This window comes from Hevea brasiliensis, chromosome 5 (genome assembly GCF_030052815.1).
Source record: "Hevea brasiliensis isolate MT/VB/25A 57/8 chromosome 5, ASM3005281v1, whole genome shotgun sequence".
NCBI classification, from domain to species: domain Eukaryota; kingdom Viridiplantae; phylum Streptophyta; class Magnoliopsida; order Malpighiales; family Euphorbiaceae; genus Hevea; species Hevea brasiliensis.
In genome coordinates this window covers 88404722-88416956 of record NC_079497.1, presented here as the reverse complement: position 1 = coordinate 88416956, position 12235 = coordinate 88404722, and the positions used below count along the sequence as shown (strand labels likewise).

General features: G+C 29.8%; 1 protein-coding gene across 2 annotated transcripts; it reads left to right on the top strand.

Moving 5' to 3' along the window:
• The first annotated feature begins 5082 nt into the window (after positions 1 to 5082).
• On the top strand, positions 5083 to 9273 carry LOC110663147 (probable mediator of RNA polymerase II transcription subunit 26b). 2 transcript variants are annotated; one of them, XM_021822394.2, is made up of 9 exons: positions 5083 to 6298; positions 6528 to 6596; positions 6733 to 6815; positions 7481 to 7533; positions 7629 to 7753; positions 7875 to 7902; positions 8018 to 8328; positions 8404 to 8494; positions 8605 to 9273. In XM_021822394.2, exons 1-9 carry the CDS (start codon positions 5774 to 5776, stop codon positions 8727 to 8729), a joined length of 1410 nt encoding a protein of 469 aa, XP_021678086.2. In that variant the 5' UTR covers positions 5083 to 5773; the 3' UTR covers positions 8730 to 9273. The 2 variants fall into 2 exon arrangements, with proteins under 2 accessions (XP_021678086.2, XP_021678085.2); XM_021822393.2 differs by having other exon boundaries at positions 5085 to 6298; positions 7481 to 7548.
• The last annotated feature ends 2962 nt before the right edge of the window (positions 9274 to 12235 follow it).

Genomic DNA, 12235 nt, shown 5'->3' with positions numbered 1-12235 from the left:
CTTAAGGGGTTTTAATTAATTTGATCGCCACGAAAATCGGGTTTAAGTTAATTAAAATACACCCTAGGTGCCTTAAGAGAGGACTTAGGATACTTTAAGATTAATTTCCATCAAGTGAAACGATTCTCAATCCAGTAAATAAACAAGATAACATCCATAGTAAGATTCAAGTGTGAAATCTTAATTTCGGAATTATTTCAAAATAGATTATTTCATTTTAAGTTTATCATTCTAGTGTTTAAAATAAACAACTTTCATTCCCTCATTATTCGATAGCCTAAATAGTCAAAATCACTGTATAGTTTAGTAGTTACTAATTAAATTTCTCATAGGACGATACTCTACTCACTACTCTATTACTTATTCGTGATCCGTGCACTTGCGAGGTTGCAAAACCAACAACAAATATACCACGTAGCAACACCGAAAAAGTATGCTTGCTTTATATATATATATATATATATATATATATATATATATATATATAGATAGATAGATAGATAGATAGATAGATAGATAGATTTGTTATGATAATTACCCATTCATCACTCTTATTTAATGGCATGCATACGTAGTAACCATTAATGGCAAATTATAAAACACATTCAATATATGTGCATTCTCACTCATAAATAACAATTTTTTTTTTCTTAAATTAGGGATGCGGGCCCATATTATTATGAAAAAAAAATAAATACACCAAATGCACTAAATAATTCCCTATTTAGCATATTAAAATTTATATATCTTTATTTTTTAAAATTATTAGAGTTATTTTCCTTTCCAACTAAAATAGCTCTGTTATTTGTATTTTTTTTGTAATTGTAAATGGTTCATTTGGGCCTTTTAACCATTATCTAATAGTTATTTCAGTATTTGAAAAAGTTTTACAATCAAATAAGTATTTCAAATTTCAATTGGGATTAATTAAATCTTTTATATTTTAATTTTAGCTTAATTTAATCTAATTTAAGTTATGTATTCTCACGGGACAATACAGACATCCATTTAAATTTTTTAAAAGTTCAAATTTACCCTTTAATTTATTTTGATAGTCAAATAGGTCCCTAATTTTTATTTGCAGTTAATTGGACCCTTCATGATTTAATTTTAACTAAATTAAAAATTCTTTATCATTTACAAAGAAAAAAAAATATCTCACCCTCTTTTTTTTCTCATGTCTCTCTTTACTGATCAAGAACCAACCACCTCCCTCTTTCCCTCCCTTTCTAATTGAGAATACACCAACCTCTTCCTCACAAGATCCTAACAGTCAATAACAAAAACAAAAAAATAAGAATAAAAATAAAATAAAATAAAATAAACACAATTTTAGCTCCTCTATTCTCATATAGCAATGATTTTTCTTGCAAAACCAAAAACTTGCAACTTTAAATCATGAATTTTTTTCCTTTTTTTTTGTCATCCACTTGACTATCTCTCCTCCATAAAACCACTATTTAAGGAACAAGCAAATTTTCTTCGATCTCTAGACGCAACTTAGGAGACATTCAAAAAATCCAATAACAAAACATTTTCATCGATCATCACATATGCTTCACTGTACCAATAAAACAATATCCATTTGTGAATTATTTTCCTTTCAAACAAAAAAAATGAAACAATAGATTTATTCTCTATTCTATATGTACTCATCTCATTGAGCCTAATTAACATGCTTTGTTGATTGCAATTTAAAAATTAATGGCGTATTTGATTATCATATTAAAGTTAAGAAGTCAACTTGGACCTTTTTCCTTTATTTATTCACTTTTTAATTTTTTTTTTAGCACCATTAGTTAATATCGTTAGTTTTAGATTATTTGACTGAAATTAAAAATTGAATTGCTATTTGACTATAAAGCTTTTTGGGAGCAAAAAATACTATTGAGCATTAGTTAAAGGGCTAAGCTTTATATCTTAGTTAAAGCTTTTTTTTTTTTAGGAAAAAGTATACTTAAGTATCTTGTGATTTACACATTTTATTAAAAGGGGTTTGAGGTTTTTTCTGTTATACTTAAAGGCCTATGGTCTAACGCTGTAAGCACTTGAAGGATAAAGTGAATAACGGTGTCAGACATGTACTAACGTGGCTGGCATGATGCTAACATGGCATTGAAATCAGCTCCACATAAGCAATTTTAATGTCATTATTTATTTTATGACTTAAGTGCAAAAAGTTGAAATCATAGGTGCTTTAAGTGCTAAAAAGAAAAAGTTCGGGCCTTGAATACTAAAAATTTAAAAATACAAGATACTTAAGTGTACTTTTTCTTGAAATAATTTTGAATGCTTATTTCAAATTGTTATCATTCTTTTCCTTTTTGAAACTTTTTCCCTTCTTACTTCCTATTTTCCTTTCTAATTAATCCATAGAGTAACTCTTTGGCCCAACTACATATTATTGTTCACTTTGACAATCTAGCCTCACGAATTTGTTAGGAATACCTTGCTATCATTGGTCTTAAAGGCACTCTATGCGGGCATGCAATTTATGTCGTTATGAATATCCTTCACTTTTTCTCTCTTTTAGATGTAAGATGGTTCATTCCTATCACCTTTCACTTAGAAGCCTACTATTTGTAGCTAAGTTAATTAATCCTCAATTTCAACACAAAACAGAGAATTTTTTGCTACTTGATTTTGGATTTTGGAAGTACCTTTAAGAAATGTAGAGAGAGAGAGAGATAGTAGTAGAAAGACCAAACTAGGAAGAGAAAGACATCGAAAGAAATTGATAGAGGGAGAAAAGATGGAAAGAAGGAGACAGAGATGGAGAGAGACCCAAATAATAAGAGAGAGAGGGCAAAAGAGATGGATAGAGGGAGACAAAGATGAAGATGGAGAGAGACCTAAACAAAAAGAGAGAGAGGGCGAAAAAGATGGATAGATGGAGATAGAGATGGAGAGAGGGATAGAGAAATAGAGAGACCCAAATTGGAAAAGATAGTAAAAATCATAGACAAAGTGAGAGGGAGAGAAAGAGGGAGAGACGAGGGCAAAGAAATTAGAAAGAATGCTAATATTTAAGAATTTACTTTTCAAAATCTGAAGATATGTTTGTAAATCAAATAAGACAGTACACCTAAATATCATGTAATTTCAAAATTTTAGCATTAAGAACTTGAACTTTTATTTCAGCACTTAAGGACATGTGTTTTAAGCCACAAGCACTTAGGTCCCTAAAAGATAATAGCAATAAAATTGCTGATGTGGCATTGATGTTAGTGCCATGTCAACATATGTCTGTCACATTAACAAATATCTAACATCGTTAGTCACTTTGTGATGTAGTGGTTGCTGTGATGTCTGCCTACACAAGCTAGAAAAATTTGCTGTTTTTTTTTTTTTTAAACAAAAAACAAAAACTAAAAGCCAATCAGCTTGTAAGCAGAGAGATTGGGTTTTTAATTTTTATTATTGTTTGGTAAAAGATTTTTTTTTTTTTTTTAATATGAGACTTTGATTTTTGACCCAATTGGGCACTGAGCTTAGGGATAAATTTCAATAATTGTCCCTGAACTTATATAATTATAACACTACAGTCCTTTAATTTTAAAATATAACATAAAATCCCCTAAACTTTTAAATTTTATACAGTAAAATCGCTCTGACTTTCAATTATTGATTTTTCAGTTAAAAACTAACGTGAATAGCTCCCGCATGGCGCTCAGTCAATATTTCTCTCCTCTCTCTTATGCAAAGTATAAAATTATAAAATTATTCTGTCTACAAAGAGAAGAAGGATTTAATTTACACATGGCTTGAGAGAAAAAAGAGTAATATTGAGTAAGCTCTATGCTGGAACTATCCGGATCAGCGTCTAACTGAAAAATCGGTAATTGAAGATTAGAGGGATTTTACTGTGCAAAATTTGAAAGTTGATGGGATTTTATGTTACATTTTTAAGTTGAAGAACTGTAATATTATAACTAAATAAGTTTAGGGACAGCTGTTAAAATTTATCCCTGAGCCTAGAGGGAGAAATAAAGAGGATAAAGGAGATAGAGAATGTGGCTTTTGTGTGAGGGACTTGTTTTGTCTGTTTGCTTGGCAAGTATTTTCTATTATTTATTTTTATATTATATTGAAAAGTTATATAAATTATTTATATCTTAAATTATTTTTAGTATTAATTATGTTTATTTTGTGAGAGAATATTCCTATATTGAGAGGAAAATGAAATTCATAAATTGATAAAGAAAAAAATTATAAATGAAATGGAAGTTACATTAAAATTATAATTAATAAAAAAGGAAAAGTATAGTAGTCTTTCATTTACGTGTTTTATTAAAAATAATTTTTTTTCTTTTTTATAATTAATTCTATGGTCTAAGGCCATTAGCACCTAAGGGTCTATTTGGATAAGGGTGAGGGAGAGGTAAATAAAGGTAATGAGGAGTAAATAATTATTTTACCTCTATTTAAGAAGAGTGAGTTAATGGAGGGTAAGGGTAAGTAAAAATAAGCCTTATCCTCCCTTATCTCTCAAATTTCAATTTTTTTTATACCCTAATTTAGATTATAAGTAGGGATAAGGAGGGAAAGATGAGAGTTATCAATATTTTTATTTATATACCTCTTAAATTTATCCATTTATCTCTTCTTAAATATAAATAATATATATTACCTCTTATTATCTTTTCATTAATTCACTCATTCCCAATAATGAGATTTTTTTTTATTATAACTCTTTTTACCCTTCATCTTCCTTACTCTTTTCTACCATTTCATTATTTATCCTTCTTTAATCTCATCCAAATGAATACATAGATTTTTAAATATAAAAAGAAAAAAAATTTATTTTTAATAAAACGCATAAATAGAAGAGTACTATACTTTTCCTTTTTTATTAATTATAATTTTAATGTAACTTCCATTTCATTTATAATTTTTTTCTTTATCAATTTATGAATTTCATTTTCCTTCCGATATAGAAATATTCTCTCACAAAATAAACATAATTAATACTAAAAATAATTTAAGATATAAATAATTTATATAACTTTTCAATATAATATAAAAATAAATAATAGAAAATACTTGCCAAGCGAACAGACAAAAAGGTCCCTCACACAGAAGCCCCATCCTCCGTCTCCTTTACCCTCTTTATTTCTCCTTCTGGACTCAGTGCCCGATCGAGTCAAAAATCAAAGTCTCAGATTAAAAAAAATAAAAATAAAAATAAAAATCTTTCACCGGACAGTGATAAGAATAAAAAGCCCAATCTCCTACTTACAAGGTGATTGGCTTTTAGTTTTGGTTATTTGTTTAAAGAAAAACAGCAAAATTGTCTGGCTCGTGTAGGCAGACATCACCGCTACCGCTTTTTTGTAGAAACCAAACAGAAAAAGATTGAGACAGAGAGAGAGAGGAGGATAGGGAGATGAGGGTGAAATAGGTTTCTTGTAGTTTTCTTGTCAAGGAAATTTTCTGGGGGCTTATTTTCCGGGAAAGTTTTATCTGAATCCGGAAAAATAGAAACCAAAATAAGCCAACGTATTGTCTCTGTCGGACAGTGGATTGATTCTCTTTTTTTTCCTTCACCGTCATATCTTGATTATCTTATCTTGACGTAACGAAAAAGAAAAAGAAAAACCTTCAATAAATATTATCAACATCAAATTTTTTATCGGAATCAAGAATTTCAAACCCTTAATTTTCTCTCTCTTATCACCCAGCTAACATTTTTTGACATTCATTTTTCCTATTCACATATGAATTAAACCTCATAATCGACAAGAGAATCTCGACCGATCTGGGTTGTCAAATCATGATGAAACCCTTGCCGTTAGATTACTGGAGGAACTATTTTAGTACTGCAAATTGTGATATTTTTGGTATTATCGATCATGCGATCATTGTTGCAGCCTCAGATTGTCCCAAAGAGTTCCGGTTGCGTAGAGATCGAATTGCTGAGCGTTTGTTTTCTTCCAGATTGACCCGGTGCACCGGTTGCAATCGGGTTGAACTGGCTGTGCCCGCTCATGAAGGTGAGAATGATGATGGAGGCTGCAATAGAAGAGATGGTGGTTGTGGTAATGGTGCTAATGATGACGAAGATATTGATATTGATGGATGTGATTTTGAGGCTGGAGGGAGCAAGGAGAGCAAGGTCATTAGTAGCAATAGGGATGATAATGATTTTGATAATGGAGAAGTGAATGTGAACGATCACTTGGTAAGTAATTATAGTTATGGAGAGGCTGAGGCGTTGACGGATGAGATTGAGGAAGAGTCTCAGGTAGTTGGTGAGGTCTTGAGGATCAAGGACATTCTTCTCAACAGCAGAGATGAGGTATGGTCTCCTTTCTGTTACTGGTATTTAGCTATTTCTTGATACCGCTTGAGTTTGGTATCGTTTATAGATATTTGGATTGTTGAAATATGTATTTTTATGAATCTTCTAAGGTGGGTTTGAGAGATTTTTGCACAATTGTTTTTGTTCGATGGGAGACTGTTTCCAATTATTTCTGATTTTTTTTTTCTGGTGTTTGATTGGTGGTCTTTGATCGTTCTTGTGACAGTCTGATTCTGTGTTGTTTGAATCGTTAAGAAGGCTTCAATTGATGGCTCTGACTGTGGATACACTTAAGGTTTGACATCTTTTATTCTTTTTCTTCTTTTAGTCTTTGGATTAGTTTGGAAAATTGTTTAGCAGTGCGAAGTTCTCATGTTAGTTTTCAAATTCATATACTTCAGTTCTTGGATTAATGACACTGTTTCCAACAGGCAACCGAGATCGGAAAGGCTGTCAATAGCCTCCGGAAGCATGGTTCAAAGCAGATTTGTCACCTTGCACGAACTCTTATAGAGTAAGACTATGAGCTTAGTGCCTTTGTCTTCAAACTGTTTATTTGTGCCTCTAACATATTGTGATGTGGAATTGATAATTGAGTAGTAATTTTTGCCATTTGCTAGCTAGAATCTTTATTTTCTACTCATGTTTACTTAGTGATGATCGATTTGGTAATTAAAGTACTTGGAATGTTCTAATAAAGTTAAGCTTGAAGGATTCCAACCAGACCTGATTTACCATTTACATGAGTTCTATATCTGTCTTTCCAACTGATAGAATTAAGTGTGAACCTGCTATATGAACAAGTCAAGCTCTTCACTACCATATGTAGGTGGTAGTATGTTTCTTAGCCAATTATAGTATCAGTAAAAGCATGAAAAGCGCCATTACTCAATTATAAGTCTCACCAAAGTGGAGTAGTAGGAAGGAGAATTCGGACACCATTAGGCTTCATTGTGATTTTTCAGTAATTGTTTTCTCTCAATGCAAACCTTTATCTTTGTGCTTGCAATTCGCTGCCCCTCAATGAAGCGTATAGAATAGAAAAGCAATTAAGTGTTTGATGATTCTAGACATTTTCATTTTTCAGTTAGTTCTTATTTGCTGCAATTCTAAATTTTGGAATATTGTTGTAGATTTAAACTTGGAACATATATTTAAACTTGCTTTTGTTGGTTACAGTGGATGGAAAGTTTTGGTGGATGAGTGGTATAGTGCTACAAAGGCTTTTGGAGGTAGCAACTTACAAAGTCAGTATTTTTATTTTGCAATGTACAGATGTTTTTAGCTATTGACTATTTCTGAAATCTAAATATTTATGAGTTTGCAGGTGATGAAGGTACTCCTGAGTCTATGAATCCCTCTGTCGTTGATGAAGAGGAAGGCCTTCCATCTCCTCCATTAGATGAAGGAGCTTTCTTTGCCCCACAAACTACTGGGATAGAGCTCTCACAGGTGTGCATCTTCTTCTTTTTAGTTCTTATTCAATTGGGATAATAAATTTGCTTCTGGACATTCGAATAGTGAGCTGACTGGTTATACTTTTTGGGTGTTGCTCTCATTGCCTCATGTGAAGTTCTTTGATGGCATGGATGACTTTGGAAGTGAGTTGAATCTGCCATCTCTTATGCTTCTTGTAGATAGCTTTTTCTGTTTGGTTCTTTATTTGAATTCCCCACTTTTTAGATTCATGATTATGAGAGGGGAATGTTGTTTCAGATCCTCGAAACAGTGGGGAATTCATCAAGAACCGTGAAAATGGAAGAAAACCTTCAATGGAGAATCAGAATATCACAAAGCGAAAACAGCAGACTCCAAATGAGGCAATTGTTGTTGCCAAGGACAATATGAGTCAACAAATGAGGAGGCAAGAAGCTGTCCTAAAGACAAATAGACCCTCAAATGCTGATTCTTGTCCTGGGAGACCTCCAAAACAAAGTGTTGAGCAAAAAGCAAACAATGATTCAAAGATAATGCAAAAAACAGAAAAGGCTATCAGCCAAAGAAAGCCTCCAAGTGGTCAGCAAAATGTAAGTATCAATGTTTACAGCAGTTTTCAATATGTGGCCACAAATTGTTATCTGACAAGTCTGTTGTTCAACTAGAAATTCAAGTGTTCGGATGAAATTGCTGTCCAGATGAAACTGGAAGCCTCCAAAAGGAAACTCCAGGAGCGATATCAGCAAGCTGAGAATGGTCAGTTTTGATTGTGTAATTTAGTTAGCAATGAATTAACATATCAAATTAGTTATACAAATTTAGCAGTGTATAGTATCTCTAATAGCTTGCTTCCTTTTATTGAACAGCCAAGAGACAGCGGACGATACAAGTCATGGAGTTACATGATCTCCCTAAACAGGGGCTTGTACAAAAGAATCCACATATGAGACCTGGAAGCCATAACCGGCATTGGGCACATGGACGGCGGTAACTGTCATAGTTATCTGCAGATTAGTTTTCTGTCATAGTTATCTGCAGATTAGTTTTCAGTTACATTTCCAGGTTTCTTCCATTCTGAAAGTCAGTGGAAGGATACTAATAACTCTGGGGCATACCTTGACTTGATCCATGTACATCAACAATAAGAACTCAATACATTGATCATAGTGGAACAAAAGGCCATTCTGGACCATTACAGGGAAACAAATATTTGAGACTATTTTCCTATGTTCAACACATTCAGTTGTAGACACTTTCTGAGGAAATAGGTGGGGCAAAGTTGTCGGAGCTTGTGAGTTATGCAGTGTAGATTCTTGACTTTGTACTAGGATGAAATGTCCATAGAAAACCTCCAGTGGCACATGCCCATTGTTATTGAATGATGCTTAACATTTATTTTTCTATCTTTTTCATTCAGAAAGAGACGAGAGACTTTGGCTCCATAGGAATGGTATTCATGAATTTGCACAGAATTAGGTTGTTTAATTAAAACATGCTGTAGATTCCCTGATGTTAGTGTATTAACCATTTTGATATCACTTTTGTTTATCACACGCTAGCGTGCATGTTTTAGATTAATGTGTGATTTTGGAGAGAGAGATTATTTAATACACCTAAAGTATTAAATATTAGTATTTATTACATTAACATGCATGTAGGACTTTTCATAAATTAAGAGAAATAAGTTCATGTTTATACGAGTGAAGAAATAATATTTGGAGAGTATATCATTTTTTTTTTTTTTGTGCCATTGAAATTCTTATACTTGTTGAAAAGGGAGAGGAAATAAAATAAATAATGAAAAATAAATTAAATATTTTTAAATAATTTATAAAATTAAGAGTAAAATGAGAACTTTAAGAAAATATTATTATTTTCTTTTCACTTCCTCTCTTCCCAAACAAATATTGATGCATATCTTTTGCTAATCAAGAATAGTCTAATTAGTTTTTTTGCACCTGCACTCTATTTTGGAGTAGGCAGGTAAAGTAAAGTAAGAGTTTTATGAGATAAAATTTTTTTAAAGTAAGATTTTTTATAGTTTTCAAACCTTCCTAATTTTTTAGTGATTGAGAATACATGAATGTTTTTTAAAGTATTTTGAAGTTTTAAAAGAGAAGTTCTTATTAACCCATTAATTTAATAGGATAAAAAATGGAAGTTTGCCATACTTTAGAAAAATCTTTCACCTGCCTAAATACAAATTCAAGGTTTTTAAAGGTGTAGTGAGTGGAAAGTTTGGAGTTCTCTCATTTACTTCTTCTATTTGTTTGTAATTCATTAGTTGTATTCGATTCATTGTTCTTTTATTGAATTATATATATATATATATATATATATATCAAAACAAATAAAAAAAAAAATGAAAGGCCAAATGCTGAAATTCGGAACACATGAGGGTGGTTGGTATGCCGGCTGGTAGATACTTTTTATTTTAGTGGAAATGTGGAAGTTTAGTTTGACCAGAAAATTTAAATCTTCCACTTGCTCTTAAAACACGTTTGCTTGGTTTACCAAACTCAATGGCGGCACTATTTTGAAAAAGTTTACTAAAAATTCAAAACTGCTATATAAAGAAGAACTTTTTTTTTTCACCATTTCTAAGTCATCTAAAATTAAATGCATCAAGGTCGAGTCAATTAATTATTAAATGAGAGTGTTTTGTTTATTTTCGTAATTTCAAAATTGTTATTTTAAGGGTTATATATGAAGTGAAATTGTTCGTTTGACATTTTCAATCTAATTTTGTTATCTACCGAGAAATTAAACTATTTAATGCTATAATTAAATTTATCTAAATTTAAAACCAGTTATATAAGAAAAGAAAATCATGTGAACATTCAATTAAGATTAAATATTATTTGATAATCTTTAAATAATAGTAAATAAGTTATCACTTTATTAAAAAAATTTAATTAAATTTTAAAATGGTTAAATTTTGACTCTTCATTAATTAATTTAAAATTAAGTTAAATTAAAATGTATTGATGATACAATAAATATAATTTTATTTACCCAATAGAATTAATAGAGTGGATCAGATGATTATGTTCAATCTATTAAGAGCATTTTAAAATTTTTTTATTTTGAATGCAGAATAATAATGTGTAATATTTTCAATAATTCAATGCGTTCTTTAAAACGTGCAATTATTATTTTCTTGTCAGAAAAAAATGTACATGCTAATTTATAATTAAAAATTAAAAATATTATTTTATTTTCTAATTCATTTAATTTTAAATAAAATTTATATTTAAAATTTTATAATTTTAAAAATAACCCTATTACTACCTCCTTATATTTGTTGTTCCAATAATGCAATGTACTCTTTAAAACATGAAAATATTTTTTTCCCTGCAAGAAAAGAAAGCACATGCTAATTTATAATAAAAATTTAAAATATTACTGTATTTTCTAATTCATTTAATTTTAAATAAAATATATATTTAAAGTTTTTGTAATTTTAAAAAAAATTCTATTGTTATATTCATTTACTTTTATTTTTCATTTTTTAAAAATTATTTTATCTATAATTATTTATCATTTAAAAAAATAGATGAGTATTAATTTTTTAAAATTGTGTCATTATCTTTACTAAATATAATAACTATTTATATAATTTTTTTAAATTTATTTTAATATCTCTTCTTTTTTTTTTTAATTGGATAAGATAAAAAATTAATTAAATTAAATTAAAAATATTTTATTAAATACGACATTTTTTTTAAGTGTTGATTAGTTTCATTTAATGAAAAACATGTCGGTATATTCAATCCAACGTTTGAAACCTTAAAAACGTGATGCACGAGCGCTAGTCGTTATTAACAGTTACCGCGCAACCGAAAGGACACCTTTGGGTTATTAACAGTTACTTCTCAAGAGAAAAGACACCTTCGGGCAGAGTTACAGTTACTGTCCTTGTTTTTTACAGTGTTACCGCCGCCTTTTTTTACTATGCTTGTCTTTCACGGAGGAACCAGCCCAGTATTCCTTATCCTATCCGGAAATAGTCATAACAATTCTTTTGACTTTTCTTATTTTTCAATGTGGCGTGTAGGTTCATACTACTTTTATTATTATATCACACTTTTGCCATTGCATATGCACGCCCTTTTCATTGTCTTGCAAAATATATAAATATATTTTGAGCTTTGTCAAACTTGACTTTCAAATATTATACTTGAAACATTATATTTTTTAGTGCTTAGAATCGGTTTTATTTTGTAAAAAATATTTTTTTATTTTTTAACATTAATTTAATATTATAATTAAATAATAAAAAATATTTTTATATGAAATAATTAATATAAAAAATATTTTTTATATTAAGTTATTTTTTATAAAATAAACAGGATTATAATTTATAAGAAATTGATTAATTTTTTAATATATTTAGCATTGTAATTTGAAGGCTTAAAGTCATTATTTTTAATTTAATGGCATTAAAATTATTATAAGTTTATGATACGTCGAATTTAAATTTCAATTGTAAAAAAA

Bases quoted from the DNA above. Each gene is read 5' to 3' on its own strand.
- LOC110663147 (XM_021822393.2), top strand. From the start codon at position 5,774: ATGATGAAACCCTTGCCGTTAGATTACTGGAGGAACTATTTTAGTACT. The intron at 6,299-6,527 runs GTATGGTCTCCT...TTCTTGTGACAG, and splicing joins TTCTCAACAGCAGAGATGAG to TCTGATTCTGTGTTGTTTGA. The intron at 7,754-7,874 runs GTGTGCATCTTC...CCTCATGTGAAG, and splicing joins CTGGGATAGAGCTCTCACAG to TTCTTTGATGGCATGGATGA.